At 45.0% G+C, this 20,596-nt stretch overlaps 1 protein-coding gene across 4 annotated transcripts in view; it reads left to right on the plus strand.

Moving 5' to 3' along the window:
• Positions 1-20,596, plus strand: part of USP24 (ubiquitin specific peptidase 24) — a 2,099,319-nt gene that overhangs the window by 866,998 nt on the left and 1,211,725 nt on the right. For all 4 annotated transcript variants that reach the window (XM_078670143.1, XM_078670156.1, XM_078670149.1 and 1 more), the window contains exon 38: positions 14,284-14,345. In XM_078670143.1, the coding sequence (XP_078526269.1) occupies positions 14,284-14,345 (62 nt within the window). The remainder of the gene's footprint in view (positions 1-14,283; positions 14,346-20,596) is intronic.

Raw genomic sequence — 20,596 nt, forward strand, 5'->3', positions numbered from 1 at the left:
AGCTGCTTTGACCATCTTGCAGCCACCTTTTGGAACTCACTACCACTGTCTGTAAGGCAGAGTCCAGACCGCCTTACCTTCAGACACTCTCTTAAGACTTGGCTTTTCAAACAGGCTTACTTCTAGAGTATTATTTTTATGTTATGTTCCCTTCCGACAGCGCCATGAAGCCTATGGGCGTACGTGCGCTTAATAAATAAATTTTAACATAACATAATATAAATAATTTGAAAGATTTTTGGTCATTCATAAATAAAATTGAACTCTGTTCTACCTGTGAAACCTGAAATGCTCATTTTACAGAAAAAGCTGGTCAGTCCCTCGAACATTCCTTTTGAAGGTTCGATGATCAGGCTTTGCACATATCTGAAAGAGTTTGAACATCCAACTAAGAGCTTGTTCTTATTAAAGTTCAGGTCATCAAAAGACGTCGTTCAATGCCCTACTTGCTAGTTTACCAATGACACTTAGATCTGGACATGTGTGCTGATCCTGCTATACAATCACTATATCAGAGAATAAGGGACCCCAAAATCATATCATGCCTCTGTACTTCACCCAGTTTACAAAAGTGCAATTATAAGTTCAATGCACTTTTGGACATTGAATCAAAGAATTTTGCAAGGATACTGCTTCAAGAACGTGAGCAACCGGCTTTGAATTACAACTGCTCCCTCTCATTGGACCAGGCTTCCATGATGGATTAGGAACAATTTGAAATGTTCTTTTCTCTTTCCACTTTAATTAAATAATCACTTGGTACCAAAACATTTATACCTGCCTGTAATGTCAACTTTAGGTTGACATTCAATAAAGTTTGTAGGAATCACTTATCAAACTTACTTAGTGGGGTATACCATCTCGACTACTACAAACAAAACAGATGCTCCACTTCATACATGGGTAAAAGTGGAAGTGGTCACCAGCCATGCAGTTTCTGCAAAAAATATACACCAAAAAAGGATTAAAACAAGGGTGCATTCTCACGCGCTTTCTTTTTAACCTGTACATTGGAGATCAGAACAGTTCTCTTAACAGCGTGGTGTCTGACTCTCCAATGATGGGGGGACTGCAGTAAAGAGCTGTACAATATACATATAATATAGTTATTTTAAGCAAAGCATCAATCGGTCTACAAAAATGATTACATTATTAGCCCTTAATAGTAAGAACAGGGAAATTGGGGTCAGTTTAGAGAAAAAACTGAAAAGTAAAGAAATCTGGTTATTAGTTCCTGAACAAAGAGAAAACAACCCACTGCAGATGCTTAATAATTTTATTTGGTGACCAGGGCAACTTCAGTGATCACCTTTTGTCATTGAGAGTGGAAGCTCACTGGGGTTTCCCTATAATACCTTGTTAAAGAAATTGCATGGCCTCTCTCGAGACAATATCGATTGTTATAAAAAGCAAGTATTATCTTACCTGACATATGGGATTGATGCCATTTTAGGGAAACCTTCAAAATTTCTTGATCTGGATTTCAGCAACTTTTACAGTTACATTCTGCCTAGCTATTTGTGCATTGCAGGCTCAGCCAAGGCTGGAATTTCATCTGGTGATGCAATCCCTGTCAAGTAAAGTGGCTTCTCTAAACTGCCACAAACTGACTAATGTCTCCGCTCTGTCATTAAATCATCTCATATGGTTGGAAACTGAACTAATTAGACTAAACAACGGAAACCTGTGGGAAAAGCTCCTTTTATCTGTTTTGGAAACACTGAATATGAATGGGTATTGGAGGGTCACCACAGTTAATAACCTGCATAAAAAGTAATAAATCTCCAAGAATCACTCCACTTCTGAATGACAAATCAACTGTATTTAAGCAATCTCCTTCTTTGATGGCCATCAGCACATTCAGTGTTGATCACAAATAATCTTACTTTGAAAAAATATTACTTTGTGAACGCAAAGCTCAAATAAATGATGCATCACTTTAAGTTTCCAAAAAAAGATCTAGCACCATGGTACGATCTGACTGATGATACTAAATGTAGACTCTGTGACTACATGGGAGAATCTTTTTGTGTGGATTCTGTGCCTGCCCCACACTTTTAGATTAATATAAACAGCTGAGTCATGATCCGGTCAACCCACTGAAGGGTTGCACAATGTCGTCAAGCATTTAACATGTGCTTGAACAGTGAGTACCGCCAGTTAATCATCAGATTTGGCAAGTTTATCAACTTTCATTAATCAGAGCTTTAAGAAAAATGCACCCAACTAAAATAATTTACAACACCGGGTACCATCCTTGATGCTAATATAGTAGAGTCCTCTTCATGAGCATCAGTGCCTGAACAATACTCTTAGCAGCGTGGTGTCCGACTCTCCAATGATAGGGAGACTGAAGTACAGATTAGTACAATATGCTGAAAATGTAGTTCTTTTAAGCAAACCATCAATAGGTGTACAAAAAGTATTACCTTATTAGCCCTTAATGGTAAGAACAGGGAAATTGTGGTCAATCTAGACGAAACCAACAAATCCTGCAAAGTGTGGGTTTGCGAGCAATTAGCTGAATCTAAGTGTGGTTCATATTTATTTTATAAATGATTGAATTATGTTCCATTATCTAATGAGTTAACATATTTGCCAGTCAAATTAAATGGTTTTGTTTGTGCTGATTGTATTATCTGTTTGTATTTTAGTACTGAATGAATAATAATTGTAATGTTTTGAGGTAACACAACGATAAACGTGATCTAATGTCGGTTTTGCCAGAAAGCAAATGGCAGCAACCTCTACACAGCATACAAAACTAAATCACATCCCATCACTACTGGCAGGAATAGTTACATTTCTTCAGGACACAGACTTATTCACTGTTTTGCTAATGTTTACTATTTAAACAGGATTGTAGCCAGATAGACTGCCTCATTTGACTCTGGTGGTTATCTACTGCTCAATGGGAGTGAGAGTCTCTACTCTTGTGCTAGATCATTACGCAGATTGGTAGACTCAGGCCATCGGTTCTGAAGAAGTTAGGAAAAAAGTGGTGTTATTGTATCAAACTGTATGTTATTGTTTTGTCAAGGATTATGGGTTTGTACCCCTTTAGAAAATTACATATCAATTGGTTTCACTGTCATGACCTCAGAGCAGGGTCTGTGATCGAGCGTGGTCTTTTGCAGGCCCCTACTATTTGAGAAGGGTAGAAGCAAACCATGATTCTTTGTGAAGAGTTACAGCAGCTCCACCTCCTTTGAAAATGAATTTCCCCATCATTACTAATGTGTAATTGAGTGCCACTAGGAGACTAAGTCCTTTATGACATCACCTTTGTTCATCAAGGTATGTTTTCTTCTTCTCCCAATCCTGAAAATCCTTGATCAAAATGTATACTGTATCCCTCCACATTGAACACTCCTCCAGGATTAGGGGATTTCAGGCAGCATTTACTTTTATTATTATGTCTGAATAAGGGGACTTCATATGCATTCTTATGTAACTTTATTTTCTGCCTGAGTATGATACTGTGTTGTTATATACTTCTAACTATAAATTCCTCATCTGAAGATGTGGATCTGTATGTTTTCATCACAGTGCTCCTATGCACCACTAGGTGGCATTGTGCAGTTCCATGTAGAGCTAGTTCCACTCCACAAATGACAGCGCTGCATATTGGTGCCTCTCCTACGCACCAACATCAGTTCTTTCCTTTCCACGCCTTCAAATGTGGATCTCGAGCTCTGTTTCATTTTTGTCAGTTGATGGTTCCCTTAAATGTTGGTTTTCCAATATGCAAGGGAACAGTGTCCCCACAGAAGAATGCAGGGTTCAGACCAGGCTGCAACTGTCAAACTGATGTCAATAATGGAGCCGCATGAGCTCTGCCTCTAGTTTCCGGGCTCATGACGAGACTTCAAGGTGTGACCTCATGCACCCAAAGACTATATGAGACCCTAAAGTGAAGCTATATATCACCAAACACTCTAAGAAGTCACAGACTTGTCACATGTCCTGTTCGAAGGGCATGTCTTGAAGTAGAAGCAATAAAAGTTAAGCTTGACTTGACTCCATCCTGCCACTCTCCGCCCAGAGAGAATTCGGAAGGCCATCAAGACGTCTCTCTCCCAATCTCACTCCTGAACCGAGACTGAGGAGCTTATTCCACAACTGTCAAACTATGCCCTGAATTTCCCAGGCCATAGCAGATCAAGGGCTTTAAGAGGCCATGCTGCATATTTTTGGAACCCTTCTGACTCACTCTGGCATTACTTTAGGCCCCAAGGGTCCACTGGTGCTTCCAGGCAGGACTTAGCCAATGGGTTCACCCTCTGCATCTTCAGAGGCCCTTGCACCTCAGGTTCTACACTGACTTGGTGCACTTAGGCGCCGGCTCCAAAACCTGCGCTGGTTCCTTCAACACTGGTCCCCACCCCAAATCCATTACAAGCCCTATCGAGGTTTGCTATGAATCCACTCCAGTGCTCCTGATACCTGTACCTTCTAGTTCAGGCAAAACACTTTCTCTTCCACAGAGGTTTCCTCAAGGCTCCCACATCGTTTTGGCTCTGATTCGGACCGTTGTTTACCACTGCCTGACGACGATAAGGACGATTTTCCCTCACAATACGATGACGGTATACATGGATTTGCTAGAAGCCCGTGCACTTGATACTTCCCTGATAAAAGGCTTGTTTGTCTCCTTGTGCCCTCAACAAAAGTGTGCTCCATTTGCTGTTGGGTTAAATATGCAGTTGAGGTTCTAGACCTACAGCTGCTTTCTGTTGAAGTCAAGATAAATGTTCTTACTGGGGTTTTGCTCCTTGTGTCATCCTCATTTGAGCCTGTACACTTCCGTTTGATGAAGCTGACACTTTAATAAGCACTTGGGCTAAGCCTTGCTGTTGCCCACCACTGAATAGGCAGGTGGTCAGACATCACAGACTGGTGCCTGGCGACACAGAATGTCTTAGGCAGCATCTTACTCCCGAGAGTTTGGTGGTCCAGGCTTCTACCAGCAAAGTATATCTTAAATTGTTCCCCACAATTTCTCCAGACAGGGGGTCAAAAAAGATTGAAGCATTTGAGAAGTGAATGTTCTCTTCGGCTAGTTTGGTGATGAGGTTGATCAACGCAATCTTACCGTCAGTCGCAGAGGAGTTTTAGGACTCGTAGGCTCATACAATTCAGGGTGACCAGGATGCAGATACATTTGTAACTAGGGCTGGTCTATTCGTGGGTGTGAGGCTCTGCCAACTTGCATAGGTGTGATCCACTAGATTTTCTTGGAATGGACGGGCATCCCTTATGGACATGCCTTTTGATGGTTCCCACCTATTTGTCGAGTAGGCCAAGACTGCTCTCAATCTCTTCAAGGAAAGCATAGCCTCAGGTGTTCCTTGGGCCTCTCCACTCCTTCCCGCTGGTTTGCCCATCAGTTCCGCTTCTCCCAAGGTTACATCAGAGGGCTGGCATACATTCAGGCCCTGCCACCCCTGCAGCAACCTCCCCAGTCCTTTTGTAGCCATGGACTGGGATCAGGGAGACTTCACACGTCACCAGGGAGAACGCTCTACTCTAGCTACTTTTAGGACCCACTGGTCCTTCCTGGCGAATGAACTTAAGCTGGAAAGGAACAGGTGTTCAGGTCATTCAGAAAATGAATGAGCAATAAAGATGCCTTTAAATCTTGTTTTTATCTTGACAAATTTGCTGCCAGTTCAAGTACAGAGGTCAGATGTCAGTTTGTCTTTTTACTAATTACTGCTTATTTTATCCTGGAAAATGGTGTTTATCTTTCTTTCTCTTAGTACATTTAAAGCGCTTTGTCAAGTGAGCTGTCTGACAATTATTATGAAACAAAAGGCTGGAAGATGTAGCTTGTTAATGAATGGTACAAATATATTTGAAAATATATCAAATTATGAAAGCACATTTTTATTTTGTAATTCAGAAGTGTGGTTCAAACAGATTTAAATAGTAGCAAAAAAAATCAGAACACTTTACTTTGTGATGTGCAAATGACAAATATATGTTGAAACTCGATTTGTAAACATTGTTTTTACACTGTATAGTTATATCAGTAAAACCGCATGTCTTTGGGAAATGTGGTGGTCATTTCAATGGAAAATATGCTGATTGCAGATGACCGTGTGCTACCACTTCATACTTGTGTTTTGTATTTATTAAAAGTGCTCCTTTTTAACCATTATTTGAGAAACATTCCTGCCCCGCACTGATGACAATGCTGTTAATGAGGCATCTCAGGGTCTTGTAAATCCTATATGTGGCTAGATTTGTATTTTACATGGAGCAAAGGTTTTGTCTAACACATCAGAGAAAATACTCTTTTTGGGCAGCATAGAGCAGACATGTTGAACTTGTGTATTGGAATGTGTTTTCATATTTGAAAATGAAGAAAATGGCGGCACCATGAATTAAAATATTTGCCCAGGATCACATACTTTGAAAACAGTTTATGGGTCTAGAACATTACAATTAGGACGGGTAGATTATTTAAATCATTAGACCTGCATGTCTAGTAACATTGTTATGATTTTTTGAGGCCACCTGCTGGACTGCTGCGGGGGGTTATGTGGGTGAGGTGGAGTTCAGAGTACTCTGGCCTTCGACAGCAACCTGGTTTCATGCAAACCTGTTGGAACTGCGGGGCATCCACCTGGATATGAAGGACTTTCTTCAGTCCATCAAGGGAAGGCCGGTGGAGGTTCTAATAGACAACACCACCTCCACGTGATGCTGCAAGAAACAGGATGGAGTGGCATCATGGGTCCTGTGGCAAGAGGTGCAGTGCTAAAGAAATATGCTGGTTTGTCAGTGTAGATGCCTGACGGTGAATCACCTGGTGGGATCTTTAAACACCAGTGTGGCCAAGCTCAGCCGGCGATGCCTGGGGGATCATAATTAGTGGTTGTATTCGAAATTGGCACGGGACATCTTCTGACAGTGGGTAGAACCCGAACTAGATGTTTTCACCACCATGGAGAATACACATTGTCATAAGTTCTGCACATTGGAGTTCCTACACACACCCTCTTTAGGAGACAGATTTATGATAAAGTTGAGTACATGACTCCTTTCTACCTCTTCTGCCCTGAGTTCTGAACAGATCAAGAACGACCTGGCGCAAGTCACCGCAGTAGATATGGATTGGGTCAGAAGAGTGTAGTACCTGGAACTTCTGGGCATGAGAATCCTACCACTGATCAGGTTACCGCTTCGGGAGGATCTACCTTCACAGCAACAGGGCAGGGTTCCGCACTAAAACCTGTGCAATTTGCATCTTCATGCTTGGAGAATGAGCGACAACCGTTGACTCCACTCTATCTCTGTCCTGAGGGCTTCACTCTACACAGTCTGTTTATGCCAGGTGCTAAGAAAAATTTGTGGTGGAGCCTTTCTAATTAATATTTTACGGTGATAGTTTTGCTCTTTGCCCCTTTCAAGCAATGGATCTAAAAGTAACACAGTCATACCGCTTATGTTTTCCATACAGTTGTTCGTAGTAGATGCATGACTGATTGCTACTACTGGAAAGATCTCTACTAATCTTGCTAAGATTTTGACAGTCTTGAAGTGACACCCCACTGGGAGAGTTGCTACAATTTGCAGAATTTCATCACGATGCCCAGGAACCTAGGAATATTGCTTCACACACCACTGTCCCTTCCCATAGAATTTATCCCAGTGGAAGCACCGTACCAGACCAGACCAGTTCACTTTTTTGAGATAATCTGAACCATACAGATCTTTTGAACGTGTTGGTCATTTACCTCAGCTAGGGAGTCTCCACCTATTTTAACAGACAACACACAATGCCCTGAATTCCATAGGGTATTTATCAAAATACTTTCTCTTGATAGCTTGCCAATGCAGACGTGTTGTTTCTCTAAAGACCATTAAACACATCTCTCATTTTGGGATTCCTTTTCACAATTCTCTGGTATGTCAACATAAGATGCATAGAAATAAAAAATAAAAATATTATTTTTGGTTTGGTAATATAATTACCACTCATAAGCCTGCATTTGAATTGATATGATTGTTTCATTCTAAGATGTCTCATTTCTATACTTCTTTCCTGATGAGGACTCTTATCTAAATAATTTGTATTGTGGGTCAAAACGCCGACAACTATTACTGTGGACTGTTTTTTAATTTGACTTCGAATTTCAACAATCCTACATGGATTGTTGGTTGGTACATCCAGTTATCTTCATTAGTCACATGAATATAGCTGCATTCTGTATAGCACTTGCGTACTTTTTATCCACTTGGTCATTTACACTGCAACATCACACTATTAGGAGCAGCTTGTTTAGGATTGATTGCCTGAACTAGAAATTAAGTTATTGTTGAAAATAAGATTTCTTTGTGAATTACCAAATACATTTGTAAACCTATCTGTTTAAGTGTTTTATACCTATTGGAGTGGAAGTCAAGGGCTACACTTCACCCACAGGGTCTTTATTAATAAGATTGAGTTGTGGTCTGGTGTATATGCAACACAGACACCTTATAAGCCAAGCTTTCAGATGTCTTAACACCCCCTTCTCACCACCACCCCCAGTCAACCATCCTTCTTTAAATCACCTGTGATGTGGTTTATTAAAGGTTTGACACACTTCTAAACCGTTAGTGATGCCAGAGGTTGATCTTAATGTGGTCTTCATGTTCCGCCTGTTTAACCGCTTTAAGCCACTGTATGGCTTCCTATTGCCTGTACTGAGTCTCCAAACCATCCTCCTCATTGTGATCACCAAGCTCCTCACATGAGTGAGCCCCAGGTTCTCTCAGTGCAGCTTTTTTCTAGACAAATTAGTGTTGAGGACCAGGGCAAGAGGCACTTGGCTGGTTACACATGAACACACATGTACAATAAAGGGCTGCACGTGTGAGACTCCTGTTGTGCGCAGCCCTTTATTTGTACACAGGTCATCTGGCGCAGATGGGTCTCTGCAGTTTTAGATATTGACCTGGGGTAGGCCTTATAATATTTGTTTGCATTCATAGGGAACGTCAGTGTGGTTTACTGTTCTGTCAACAGTGCAACCTTATTATATGGGGAAATGTGCCTTAGAATGCAGTGCCTGGATACCCTCATGGGTGACAAGTAGCGCTCTATAAATCTACTGATTGATTATTTTGCTTCCCTTTGGCCTACAAAGTTCATCAAGATATCAACATGGGTTGAAATGAACCATGTGTGCCTAGATGGATTATGTAAGTCCTGAAGAGATCTATGTACACCTTATGGGTCATCCAGAATTGTCTTATTTCTCTGGCTCAACTCAGGCTTTGAGCCCCAGGCCCTTTGTCACCTTGCTGGGGCAAGTTTATGTAATTTCTCTCCAGTAGAAGGAACAAAGGCCTCCCCACACAGAGGACGCAATTAACAGTGCCTCACTCAGCTCCTGAGGAGAAAGGTACAGGGAAGAAAATCTGCAGCAGTTAATTAGCTGCCCACACTGTACCAGGGTTGGGACAGCCCAGGCCACTGAACAAAGGTAGGGAGCCCAGACCTCTGGACAGTGATGTCACCGGGGTCTGGAGCAGAGGCCCCCAGAGGAGATGGGACCAGTGAGTCCTGGATGGTACCATCTTGAGTTGTCCCAACATGCTATGCAGGAGGATTGCAATGGGTGGAGAGGTGAGTAGTCACCCTAGGATTGTCCATCACCCACTTAAAAACCCTTGAAAAGGGGAGGGAGAGGGGAGAGTGCTTTTTTTGTTGTTAGTGGACACTGGGACTGGACAGTGGCAGCCATGGACAACTGGAGGGAGAAACCTACTGATGTGCTCTTGGACTAAGGACTAGTAGGGCGCTCTCCAAGACCAGGGAAGCTGGTCCCCTTACACCCGCTAAGGACAAACTGGGGGAAGAACTAGATTTCTGTGGCCACACTAGAGCAGAGAAGCACCAGAGGACAAAAGAAAGGAGAAAGGCTCGTACAATGAGCCAGGGCAACCAGCTCCCTTCAAAGTGTGTTGCCTTAGAGGCCCGAGGCTTCGAGTGGCTATTGCTCGCCATCTGTAGAAAAATGAGCCCATGATTTTGACTTTTGGCCCAGCTGGGTCTGAGAAATGCCGTCCTCCCCCCAAGCAGAGAACTGGAGTGAGTGGAACGTTATGTATATTTCTAAATTACTGTTGTATTAGGTAGTGTGTGTAATACATGTTCTTTACCCTCTCTAAAGAAAAAGCATGGGCAATCATTTGAGTGTTAATGCGTGCCAGTGAATTATGATTACCTGTCCACACCATCTGATTAGGCCTTGGACTGTTCTACTTTGCTAACCTGAGAGTGTCAAGCGCTACAATGGGGTTTTTGGTTCCCACTGAGGAGGGGATTGTTGCCCCATTACTTATGCAGCCTACACAACTAATGGATTATTTCCTTACAGGAGGAATGATCAACTTTTTGTGGCTTTCTCCGGGACTGAGGAGGTAAGGCAGTGCAGAAAAGGACTCTGTTGAGGGGGATAGTTCTCTGTATTAAGATTTTACTAAACATTGGGTGTAGGAAGCTGTTTTTTTATGTAGTGTACCAATGTAGGGGTACACCATGCAAAAAGTCCAAACGACCCTTATTGGTTTACAGGGGCTTGCTTTAAAAATCCCAATTGCTCTGTTTCTGGTTGTGTGGTCGAGCAGCTTAGGCTTATTAGAAGGGAGTGTTTAGCATTTGTTGTACACACGGAGACAATAAATGAGAGACACACTCAAAAAGAAATTCAAGACCAATTCTGAAAAATAACACAGATTTTTATATAATTTTAGACACCAAGATCATCGGAATCAGGTAAGTTCTTTTGGAGATATTATTTACACAGTAAAACAGGAAAATGCTCAAATAACGGTTTGTGAGGCATGAGACTCTAACTCGGCAATATTATTCTGTGGGAGAAACATACACTGCATACATAGACGTGCACGTATTTATTGAGGGTGCCTTTGGGGACTTGAAGCATTTAGGGGTACAAAAATCCACCAGTAGTTCAGTTGTACCTTCCCTGGTGAGCCCGAGTACAGAGGTGCTGTCGTAATGGAAGCCTTGAGAACTTCACTGTAAAGTCAACTACAAAGTACCTGTGAAAGAAAGGCTGCAAGGACGGACTTGGGGACAAATCCAGCACAACTCAAAGGGTGGCCTGGCTCTTGTAAGTCCCTGAGACAAGGGAACACAGTCAGTCTACTTGAACTCTGACTGTGGGGCTCAGGTGCATAGGGGTTTTGCCCGTCAGGTCACTTGCGTTGTAGGCTCTCACTTTACTTGGGTGACCCAGAGAGGTAAAGAAAACATAACAGCAGGGCCACTCTCGGTGTAGGCCTGGGTGATCTTGAAGTCCCTCGTCAGCAGGTCGGTTTTGGCGTTGGTGGTGTCTGGGTTGGATACTCAACAAGCCTTGGTTGTAGCAAATGCACCGGTACGCAGAGTATTGGTGGCATGAGGCTCCTGGAGGGTCTAGCGTCTCAAAAATCTCTGGAGAGACAGGTCTGACCACCAAGAAACACGGTGACCTCCTACTGGCAAGATGCTTCCTCACTGGATCCGGTGGTTAACAAACTGAGTTCGGACAGTGTGGTTGGTGACTGCAGTGGAGTGGCTCTTTCACCCCAAGGGGGATGCTGCTTTGTTGTTGAAGTGCTGGATAGTCCTCCAAAAAGGGGGGCGGGGGGGACTGGCTGGCCAGCTTCTGGACGAGTGTGCGAGTGTGTCTCCGTGATTGTCATGGTGCAAGCAGCCATTTCGGTGCAGGACCTCTTTTCTCACGTCTTCAGCTCTTATTTGTCCTCCTTCTGTTCACAGGTAGGCATATCTGATTTCCTGCTGTCAGTGGGAACCCTAAATATTGAATTTAGGGATGTTTAGGTGAGAGTAGGATAGTAGCCAATCTGCCACTTACCCCATGGTGCCTACTCCCCCTACCTGAACACGTCCTGTGGAGAATGGGCATAATCCTGACCCAGGGCTCGTAGTTTCTCCACATTCAAAATGGTGAAACCCTTCCTTAGCTGTCCACTTCAGGCGGCCCACATTAGAAATGTGCCTATCCAGAAAGTGTGACACGCCTTCTGACTAACTAATTTCCCACCTGCTCTGGTGCCAAATGGGATGCTGGGCAGGGGGTTGCATTTCCCAGTTCTGGGGAAAACTGATGTCGCATTTCAAGCATGTCGGTACAAAAGGGTGTGGTGATGGACGGAACATCTGAACCAATCAAACACTCACACCCAGTCAACAGATCTGGGTTTAATCCATCACCGTTCTTTAGCCCACTCTGCCACCCCAGTTCAGACATGGCCATATGCAAATCAGTCTGACCCTGTGCCTCATGGGAACAGTCCAGCCCGAACTGCCAAGCCATGCCTTCTCTGGACCTGATTCAAGCTTCCTAGGACCGGTTTCTGGCATTACAGCCGTCTTTAGCCAGGCTTGCTTGAATCCAGTGGCAAAGTGAGCAAGGGACTCACGTCTGAGCATACCCTGCCAACTTATGGCAAATTTCAAGCATGGCAGGTTTTGAAGCCTCTGGCCTTGACATGTTAATTACTAGCCTTCCTGCTGGAGGAGATGTGAACACCTGCCTCCAGAGCAAGCATTGTTACTGTCCCCTGAGAGTATGGACTCTCACCTACAGGGGGTCAGAAACTTGTCTGTGGTAGCAGGCTGGGTGATACCAGTCAGCCAGTATACTAGAGGACCAGTAGGTTTTCAGGGGCCACCTCTGAGGTTACTAGGGACTTACAGGGATGCTAAAGTCCTTGCCAATTAGGTTATAATAAGACATTTACCTTGTTTTAAGGGAATGAGCTGTTGGCACTGGGGGCCTGGTTAGCAGGGATCCAGTGCGCTTTCAGTCAAAAAGCATCAGTATGAGGGCAATTAGTAGGGGTGACCATGTCAAAATGGGCAGTTTCCAACATTGGTTAAGAAGCAGCTTCCGAAATGACCAAGGGCTTGGCACGCAGAGTTCTTGTTTTGGAAATTGTCAGACTGCACATGATAACAAAACACTCCGCCTTGACAGCCAGGTGCGACGGAATAGACTTTTTGCCAGTTTTGTCATGCAGTACTTTTTGGGCTGAGTTCACTCCTTAGACCCTCCACTTTGGGGCGATACTGCATTGGTAACTAGTCTAATGGTGAAGAATCTGTGGTTACAAGAATCCTTTAGAAGAACATGCTACTTACCTAAGTAACGCTTTCTGATACTCACTCTTCCTGCAGATTCCTCATCGCTTTACTCCTCCACCCCTATTCTGTGCAATGTCAGCTTAATAAAAAAAAAAAATCCCAAGTTAGGGATCTTCACACAAGTACCTCCAATTGTTTTGTGCTCCATGTCCTCAGGCACAGAAAGTGTCAAACAAGGAACTCAAGTCAGTGTGCTGGGATGGTACCTATATGTGACTATTGCTTCTGGGGCTGAATGAGGTCAATACCGAGCCGGCCTTCACCACCTAGAAGCGTGTGGGAGCACTGCTGTAAATAATTCCAGAACCATTCTAGCACCTGGGGAACATTTTAAAGGTGAGGAGTCTGTGGTTAGGGTATCAACCGGAAAGAGATTTACTGAAGGTAATAAACGTGTTCACTACGATGCTGAATGAAAAAAGGTTTTTCCTTGGGGACCAGCTTAGAAGTGTCCCGATTTTACAAAACGGTAGTTGGGACATTTCTACAGGAATGATTATCTTTGTCATTTGTCCACTCAGTGAAATCCATTATAATCTTTCAGCTCCTGGGTACACATCCTTACTTAAGCTTTAGAACTAGAGGTCACTGTAATACAATCTTGAAAGAATATTTGGTTGACAATCTTGCCTCATTATCCAAATATGGAGATCCAGTTTTGACAACATTTTAGAAGATGAGGAATCTCAAATTAATAGATTATAAATGATGTTGCTTATTGTGAGTAACAATGTTTTGGTTGTGTATTCTATTCTTATTGAGATTTGTCGACCTGCAAGCAGGCTTTCCAAGAATAGCCTTGGAAGATCTTTTTACTCCCCGCTAGTACTGAGATCCTGGAGAACTTGTCACTCATAGCAGTGTCACTGCCTGAGCATACTGATGGTATTGCAGTGCATTTCTTTCTCCCCATGAATGGCACCAACAGCACCCGCACAGGGTTAATATTTTTAGAGGGCTTAATCTTATTTCAAAGTATGATGAATGAGAAAAAAATAATAGTGGTATTAGATAAATAGTTATCTTATGAAGTGTAACATTTTCTTATGTTGACTTAAAAATTAGGTAAGACCTGTGTCTGTTAATAACCTGTTCTGTTTTACTTTTTTTAGACTTTTATCCCAGTGTATGGAATACTTTGACCTGAGGTGCCAACTACTGGATGATCTAACATGTAAGTGTTCACAAAAATCAAATAGAAGTAAGGACATTTTCTAGTATTCTAATTTTACACTCTGTTCTGTCACTTTTCATTGCCTGTGCATTTGGGTTAGAAAGGATGAAAAGTGGTATGCAGATCTGTGATCTCCTGCTATTTGAAGTTCTTAAATGTAAGTAAAATAATTTTAGTTGAGACTTTTTTCAATCGTGGTCTGACTTGTTGAAACATCCATATGTGCCTGGATAGGATTCTAGAAATATTTAGCACAGCTCCGTGTGCTGCCATCTGTATTGTCAGCATTGGTGTTAACACAATTATGTATGTCCTGGGTGTTTGTGGGTTAACTAGAGGTAGATGCTATGGAACACATTTTGTGGCAAGCAGGTGAGATATAATGTTCTACCTCTACGTACCAGGTAAGTTTCTCAATTTAGGAAGTTTTTATGCTGCGAAAGATACTTTTTCCGTAAATGAGCCCATGATGCATGTATGCTGTTCTTAGAAGATGGTGCCTTTAAATGCCAGGCCAGTAATGCCCCTACTTAGAAGACAGTTAAACAGTTCATTGAGACTTTACTTGAATATCTAACCAGATAAATAGAGGGGAAATGGTCATTATTCCCCAGGAAATAACAAGTGCTAAAGGAATTATTTCTCACAGAAGCATAGTTTATTATTTTACATGCAAGGAATACGCTAGAAGATATTGCTATGTGCTCAGTAGCATAATCACACAGTGGCAAGGAAAATATTTTGAAACAAACCTGTACATATTAATGAAAAGGCAATAGACCACTGAAAGAATGACAAATACGGTTTAATCAGGAAAAAATGCCTGACTCTTCTAACTAGACAAATAATATTAGTCTAACTGCCTACAGTGTTAATGGTGTTTGACTCCTAAATAACTGAAGGGTCATCATTAGAGCAGTTTATATTGTGAGCTTTCAAGCAATATTCTGTTGAAACAATAACCAAAAATGCTAGGAACTGTATTGAGGACTGTATTGTACAGCAGAGGAAGAAACTTTGTTTGGTTAATGAAAACCGCAACAATGTTACATAAAAATATATATTTTGATAGGCATAATAATACACTTTAGACACATGTGACTTCCCTAAATGAGGATTAAAATTGCCTTTCAGTATGATACGAAAAGGTTTGTTTATATTTCCTGTTAACTCATACACTTTTTAAGGCTAATTCATGATAGTTTTAAAACTTTAGCAGTTTACAGTTCAGTTGAGTGTCTAATGGATTAAGGCACTGAGTTATGGGAGCCCTACATGTCCCCATTTTCCTCTTTTTAAAGGCAGGCTTCAGTAAAGTGACTTGTGCTGAATAGAATTATGGGCAAATGCAAATCAGATGAATAAATTCCTATTTTGCTTGACCACAAAGTCTACATGTTGTGGGGCCTTTGTATTTCCAGCTAGGTAGATCTGCTGTTGTTGGTAGGTCACCAAACCGGAGTGCCATCAGTTGTTTCTTGTAAAAGACAAAGAACGTGTTGCTTAGGTAGGGTGCTTGTTTTAATGAGTCGTAGTTATTAATTACCATCCATGCGTGTGTTTGTCTGCTGAATGCGGTTTTATCTTCTAGAAGTGATTGGAGTTTTGCCATTTTGCTGGCGATAATTCTAAAAAGGACTGACACTTTTTCCACACTGGTCTTCTGGCTTGGTGTTTTGGAGGGCTTTATGGAGAAAGTTATTAGATGACGGGGGCGCTAGAGGGCGCCGGGCAAGATGGCCGCACGTGAGTGAGGCTCTGCCAAGACCATCTAAAATTCGTTCATTTATCCTGCACAATCCGACTCCTGAGCCCTGTAACTACGCTGTCGGACCCCCGCTCACACTGGGGGCTCGCTGAGACGCTTTTCTCCAGTTCGGCGGCTGTGTGGAGCGTACCCGGGACCGAGCTGCCCAACGCCGGGATTCCGCTGGCGGAGTCATCGGCCCCTGTGGAGAAGCCGTCCCGCTGCTGCCTGTGCTAGTGACTCTATCGCCTGGACAACGCGGCGCCCGATTACTGAGGTGGCGGAACCGGTGACCTGTATCTGAGGAGGCGCCAAGACAACGACCGGCCTGGACCCGACCCTGCTGGTGGCGGTGAGTGGGGCGCTACGCAAGCCCGGGGCTGCGGAGGCGGCGCCGGGCCGCGCGAGCTGCGGCTGGTGGGAGCACGGGGGGGGCCGCAGCGAGGTGGAGTGGCGGCGCGGTGGCTCTGAATAGAGCGGCTGGACAGGCGACGCTTTCTGGGGGTAGAGTCACTGGAGCGGACATTCGGCTGAAGCTGGGCGCGTGGTACTGCTGTGCTGGATGATTGTGAGCCTGCAGCGCATCCGCCGTTTTATGGCTCCGGGCCCCCATCCCATTTGGAGGACTGACTCTGGAGGGTGGAAACTGTCTGGTGCTCCCAATTGCCAGCGTGAGGGCTGTCAGGAAGAGAGAACCCGGTCTGTGGCCCTAGCGATATATCCACTTGCTCGCTTGGGGGACTATTAGACTGCCATTCAACTTGAGAGTTGTGAAGCTGCGGCAGGGTCGATTTGGCGCGCTTTCACCGCCGGGTGCGGTGAGCCTAACTGTCCTGAGCTGGAGTTTGCTGCGGAGGCCTAGGCCAGCGCCTTGTTGTGGGACAGCTAGTATATGCTCTGGGATTGATAAGGGCGTCTTGCATGATATACCTGCCTAGCATTACTGCACCTACGTCTGGACTGCGTTGCTTACCACCATGGGCAGGACGGAGAGGAATCAACCGAAAATCACTTTCGAGGCGAAAAAAACGGTGCTTATGGCTACCCAGGCGCCAACGGACTCTGAGCAGGTGGGGGCAGTTGGGGGCACCCCGAATTTGGAGTCTACGCTGATGGCTATGCAAAAGACACTCCAATCCATTGAAGGCACCATGGAGTCAGTTAATCACCACCTAGACCACATGGCAACGCAATTTGACCGCCAAAACGAGCGGATGGGGGAAGTGGAACAAAGGGTATCTGCCACCGAAGATGGCCTGGCCACGGTCTCGTCTAAAGTTTTCAGCATGGAGAGAGTGTTGGCGGTCATACAGGCAAAAAACGAGGAATTGGAAGGGAGGTCAAGAAGGAACAATATTCGCGTCACGGGCCTGCCAGAATCGACGAATGTTGGAAGAATGGAGGACTACATGGAACGTATGCTCATCGACATATTTGGGGCTGACCAACTGTCTCGTGTCTTCATAGTGGAACGAGCCCATCGCTCCCTGGCTAAGCGTCCTCCGCCCAGGGCACAGCCGCGACCTATCGTGGCCAGGGTCCTGAACTATAGGGACCGAGATACTATCCTACGCCTTGCGAGGGAAAAGGGCTCCATAGAATATCAGGGTAACAAACTTGAGTTCTATCCTGACTTCACCATGGCGGTGCAGACTGCCCGCAAAGAATTTGCCGCGGTAAAACAACTGCTGCGTACTGAGGACATTACATATGCCATGCTGTATCCTGCCCGCCTTCGGATCGGTCCCCCTGCGGATAATAAGATTTTTTCCTCCCCTAAGGCGGCCATGGATTACGCCAAAAAACTCAAAAAACGTAATAGAGAGCCGAATGAACGTCGCAATGGCGAGGATGAGCGGCAGGATGAAGTTGCTTAACTGTTGCATGCAATTGTTACGGGAGGGGCATAACTGAGCAGTACTGCACTGAGACACATGCACAGCTTGGTAGTTGGTGGCTGAAGCCGCCTCTCACGGTGCCCCAATGCCTGGACTGACTTACTCTGCCGCCATGGCTGTTATAGTGAGATGGACGCTCAGACCTGTGATGGCTCTACTGATGATGATGTGTTTGCCATTGTCTGGGCTGTGTCTCCTGTAGGCTCTGTGGGAGGCCGGACTAGATGTATAGTGCCCAGGGGGGGCATGTACGCCTGCTGCGCTGATCATTAATAGTGTTGTCCGCTGCAATTAATGCTCCTACTGGCCTTGCACACAACTTTTGGTGACATATGGCAATGTGCTGATTTTTGAATTTCGGATTGCTGATTGTTTATTCCTTTGGCCACGAGGTTGGGATTGAGGGATTGAGGATTTTGTTATTGAGAATGGTCTACACTCTCGTCAGCTTCCTGGCGGGGGTGGAGTGCCTCTACGCCCCCAGATATGGGAGATCCCCACGCACAGTTGTTTGCATTGTTGGGGGTTGCAAGGGGGGGGGTTATGGGATGGCTTTGGCGAATTGGGTATGCTGAAGTGGGTGGAGGGATGGGGGATGGGTTTTTGGTGTTTACAGGGGGGTCGTTATTTTTCCTGGTCAAAGCTGGGGGATCTGAGATACCTTTGGGAGGTGTTCAGAGCTTCTGGAGTGGGTGCGGTGTTCGTTGTAGGGGAGCTCATGTCCTTACTAGGACGCTGGACATAGAGTGTTGGGTCATCGGGTGGGAGTTGGCGGGGGTATGTTGGATGATGGGTTGCTTGAAGATTTGGCGATATGGATAGGGGGGGTAAACTCACGTGTGTAACTTGGAATGTGAGGGGTCTCAATAGGCCACAAAAGACACGACAAATGCTTGCTTTTTTGAATAGACATGGCGCTCAGGTGGTTTTTCTTCAGGAAACACACCTTCGGGGTAAGGCGGCTGAACTGGTGGGCAAGCAGTGGGCGGGGGTACGACTGGCTACGGCCTACTCCTCCTATGCCCGAGGGGTGATGATTCTAATAAAGAGAAATGTCCCATTTGAAGTACTTCATGAGGAGATAGATCAGGATGGTAGATATGTCATTGTACAGGGTAAATTATGTGGTACGCTGATCACTCTCCTCAACGTGTATGGACCGAATGTCGATGATCCTGATTTCTTTGTTACACTCTGGAACAAACTTTATATGCTTCCTCCATCGGCTATCCTGTGTGGAGGGTATTGGAATGTCACGCTAGATGCCGAATTGGACAAGAAACAGGACAGGCCCTATGTGCGCAAGAAAGCGGTGGACGCGGTATGTGAGGGTGTGAGTGGGCTGCAATTGTTGGATATCTGGAGATTGAAGTATCCGGGCAAGCGGGAGGGAACGTGTTACACGTCTGCGCATGATACGTGGTCGCGATTGGATTACTGGCTAGTGACTCGTGATGTGAGCGGTTGGGTGATGGGAGTTGAACATTTGCCTCGTACTATCTCTGACCATGCGCCTGTTAAACTGGTGCTGCAGCTACCATCGCATGCTCCTGCTCCGTTCACTTGGCGTCTTTCCCCTGGCGTGTTGACTGATCAGGTGTTGAGTGAGCGGCTGAGGCAGATAATCGAGGAGTTTTTCATGCACGATGAGTACAGTGTGGGAGGCCTTTAAGGTGACGGTGAGGGGGGCGTGTATTGGTCTAAGATCAGGGGTGCTCACGTCTATAAGGGATTCCATGGCTAGGCTGGAGAGAGAGTTGCTAGTTTTGGAGAGGCGACTGGAGGTGTGTGCGGAGGTCACATTGCTGGCTGACATTAGATCCAAAGTCACTGAATATAACGACTTGGCGGAGCAAGAGGTGAAATTCCTGTCCAAACATGCTACAGCTAGGTATTACGGTGAAGGGGGTAGGCCGGGAAAGGGGCTAGCGGATCGGGTCAGGGACCCCTGGGCACGCCACTGCACAGTGCAGGAGATTGAAGATCAGGGGGGCGTAGTGATTGGCGCGGACGGTATTCTCGCCTGCTTTGCAAAACATTATGCGCAGCTCTACGAGCACAGAGACACGGCGGATGAGGAGGAAGTGGATCGATACCTAGAGGACATCGCCTTGGTATGGCTGTCCAGGGGCCAGCAGGAATTCCTTATGCATCCTGTCACGGCGGCCGAATTTAGGGACGCAATTGCTGCTCTCCCGAATGGGAAGGCGGCTGGCACGGATGGCCTTCCCTCCGAATTCTATAAGGCATATGCAGATTTGCTGATCCCGCAATTGGCATTGGTCTTGGAGGAGGCATTTGAATGCGGACGGCTCCCGGCGACAATGAGAGAGGCGTTGTTGGTAGCATTGCCTAAACCAGGGAAGCCCCCGAACAAGTGTGATTCGTATCTGCCCCTTTCGCTCATGAACACCGATGTTAAGATAATTGCCAAAGTTTTAGCCACAAGATTGCGTTTACTTCTGCCAGTCATGGTGCTGCCTGATCAGTCGGGATTTGTTCCCCTCAGGTCCACCACTCACAATTTGAGGGCTCTGTTTGCTGGGCTACACCTGCTTAAACCGGAGCTGGCCGCGGTGGCAGTCATGCTGGACGCCGCCAAGGCT

The sequence above is a fragment of the Lissotriton helveticus genome, chromosome 1_2 (genome assembly GCF_964261635.1).
Source record: "Lissotriton helveticus chromosome 1_2, aLisHel1.1, whole genome shotgun sequence".
In the NCBI taxonomy this organism is placed as follows: domain Eukaryota; kingdom Metazoa; phylum Chordata; class Amphibia; order Caudata; family Salamandridae; genus Lissotriton; species Lissotriton helveticus.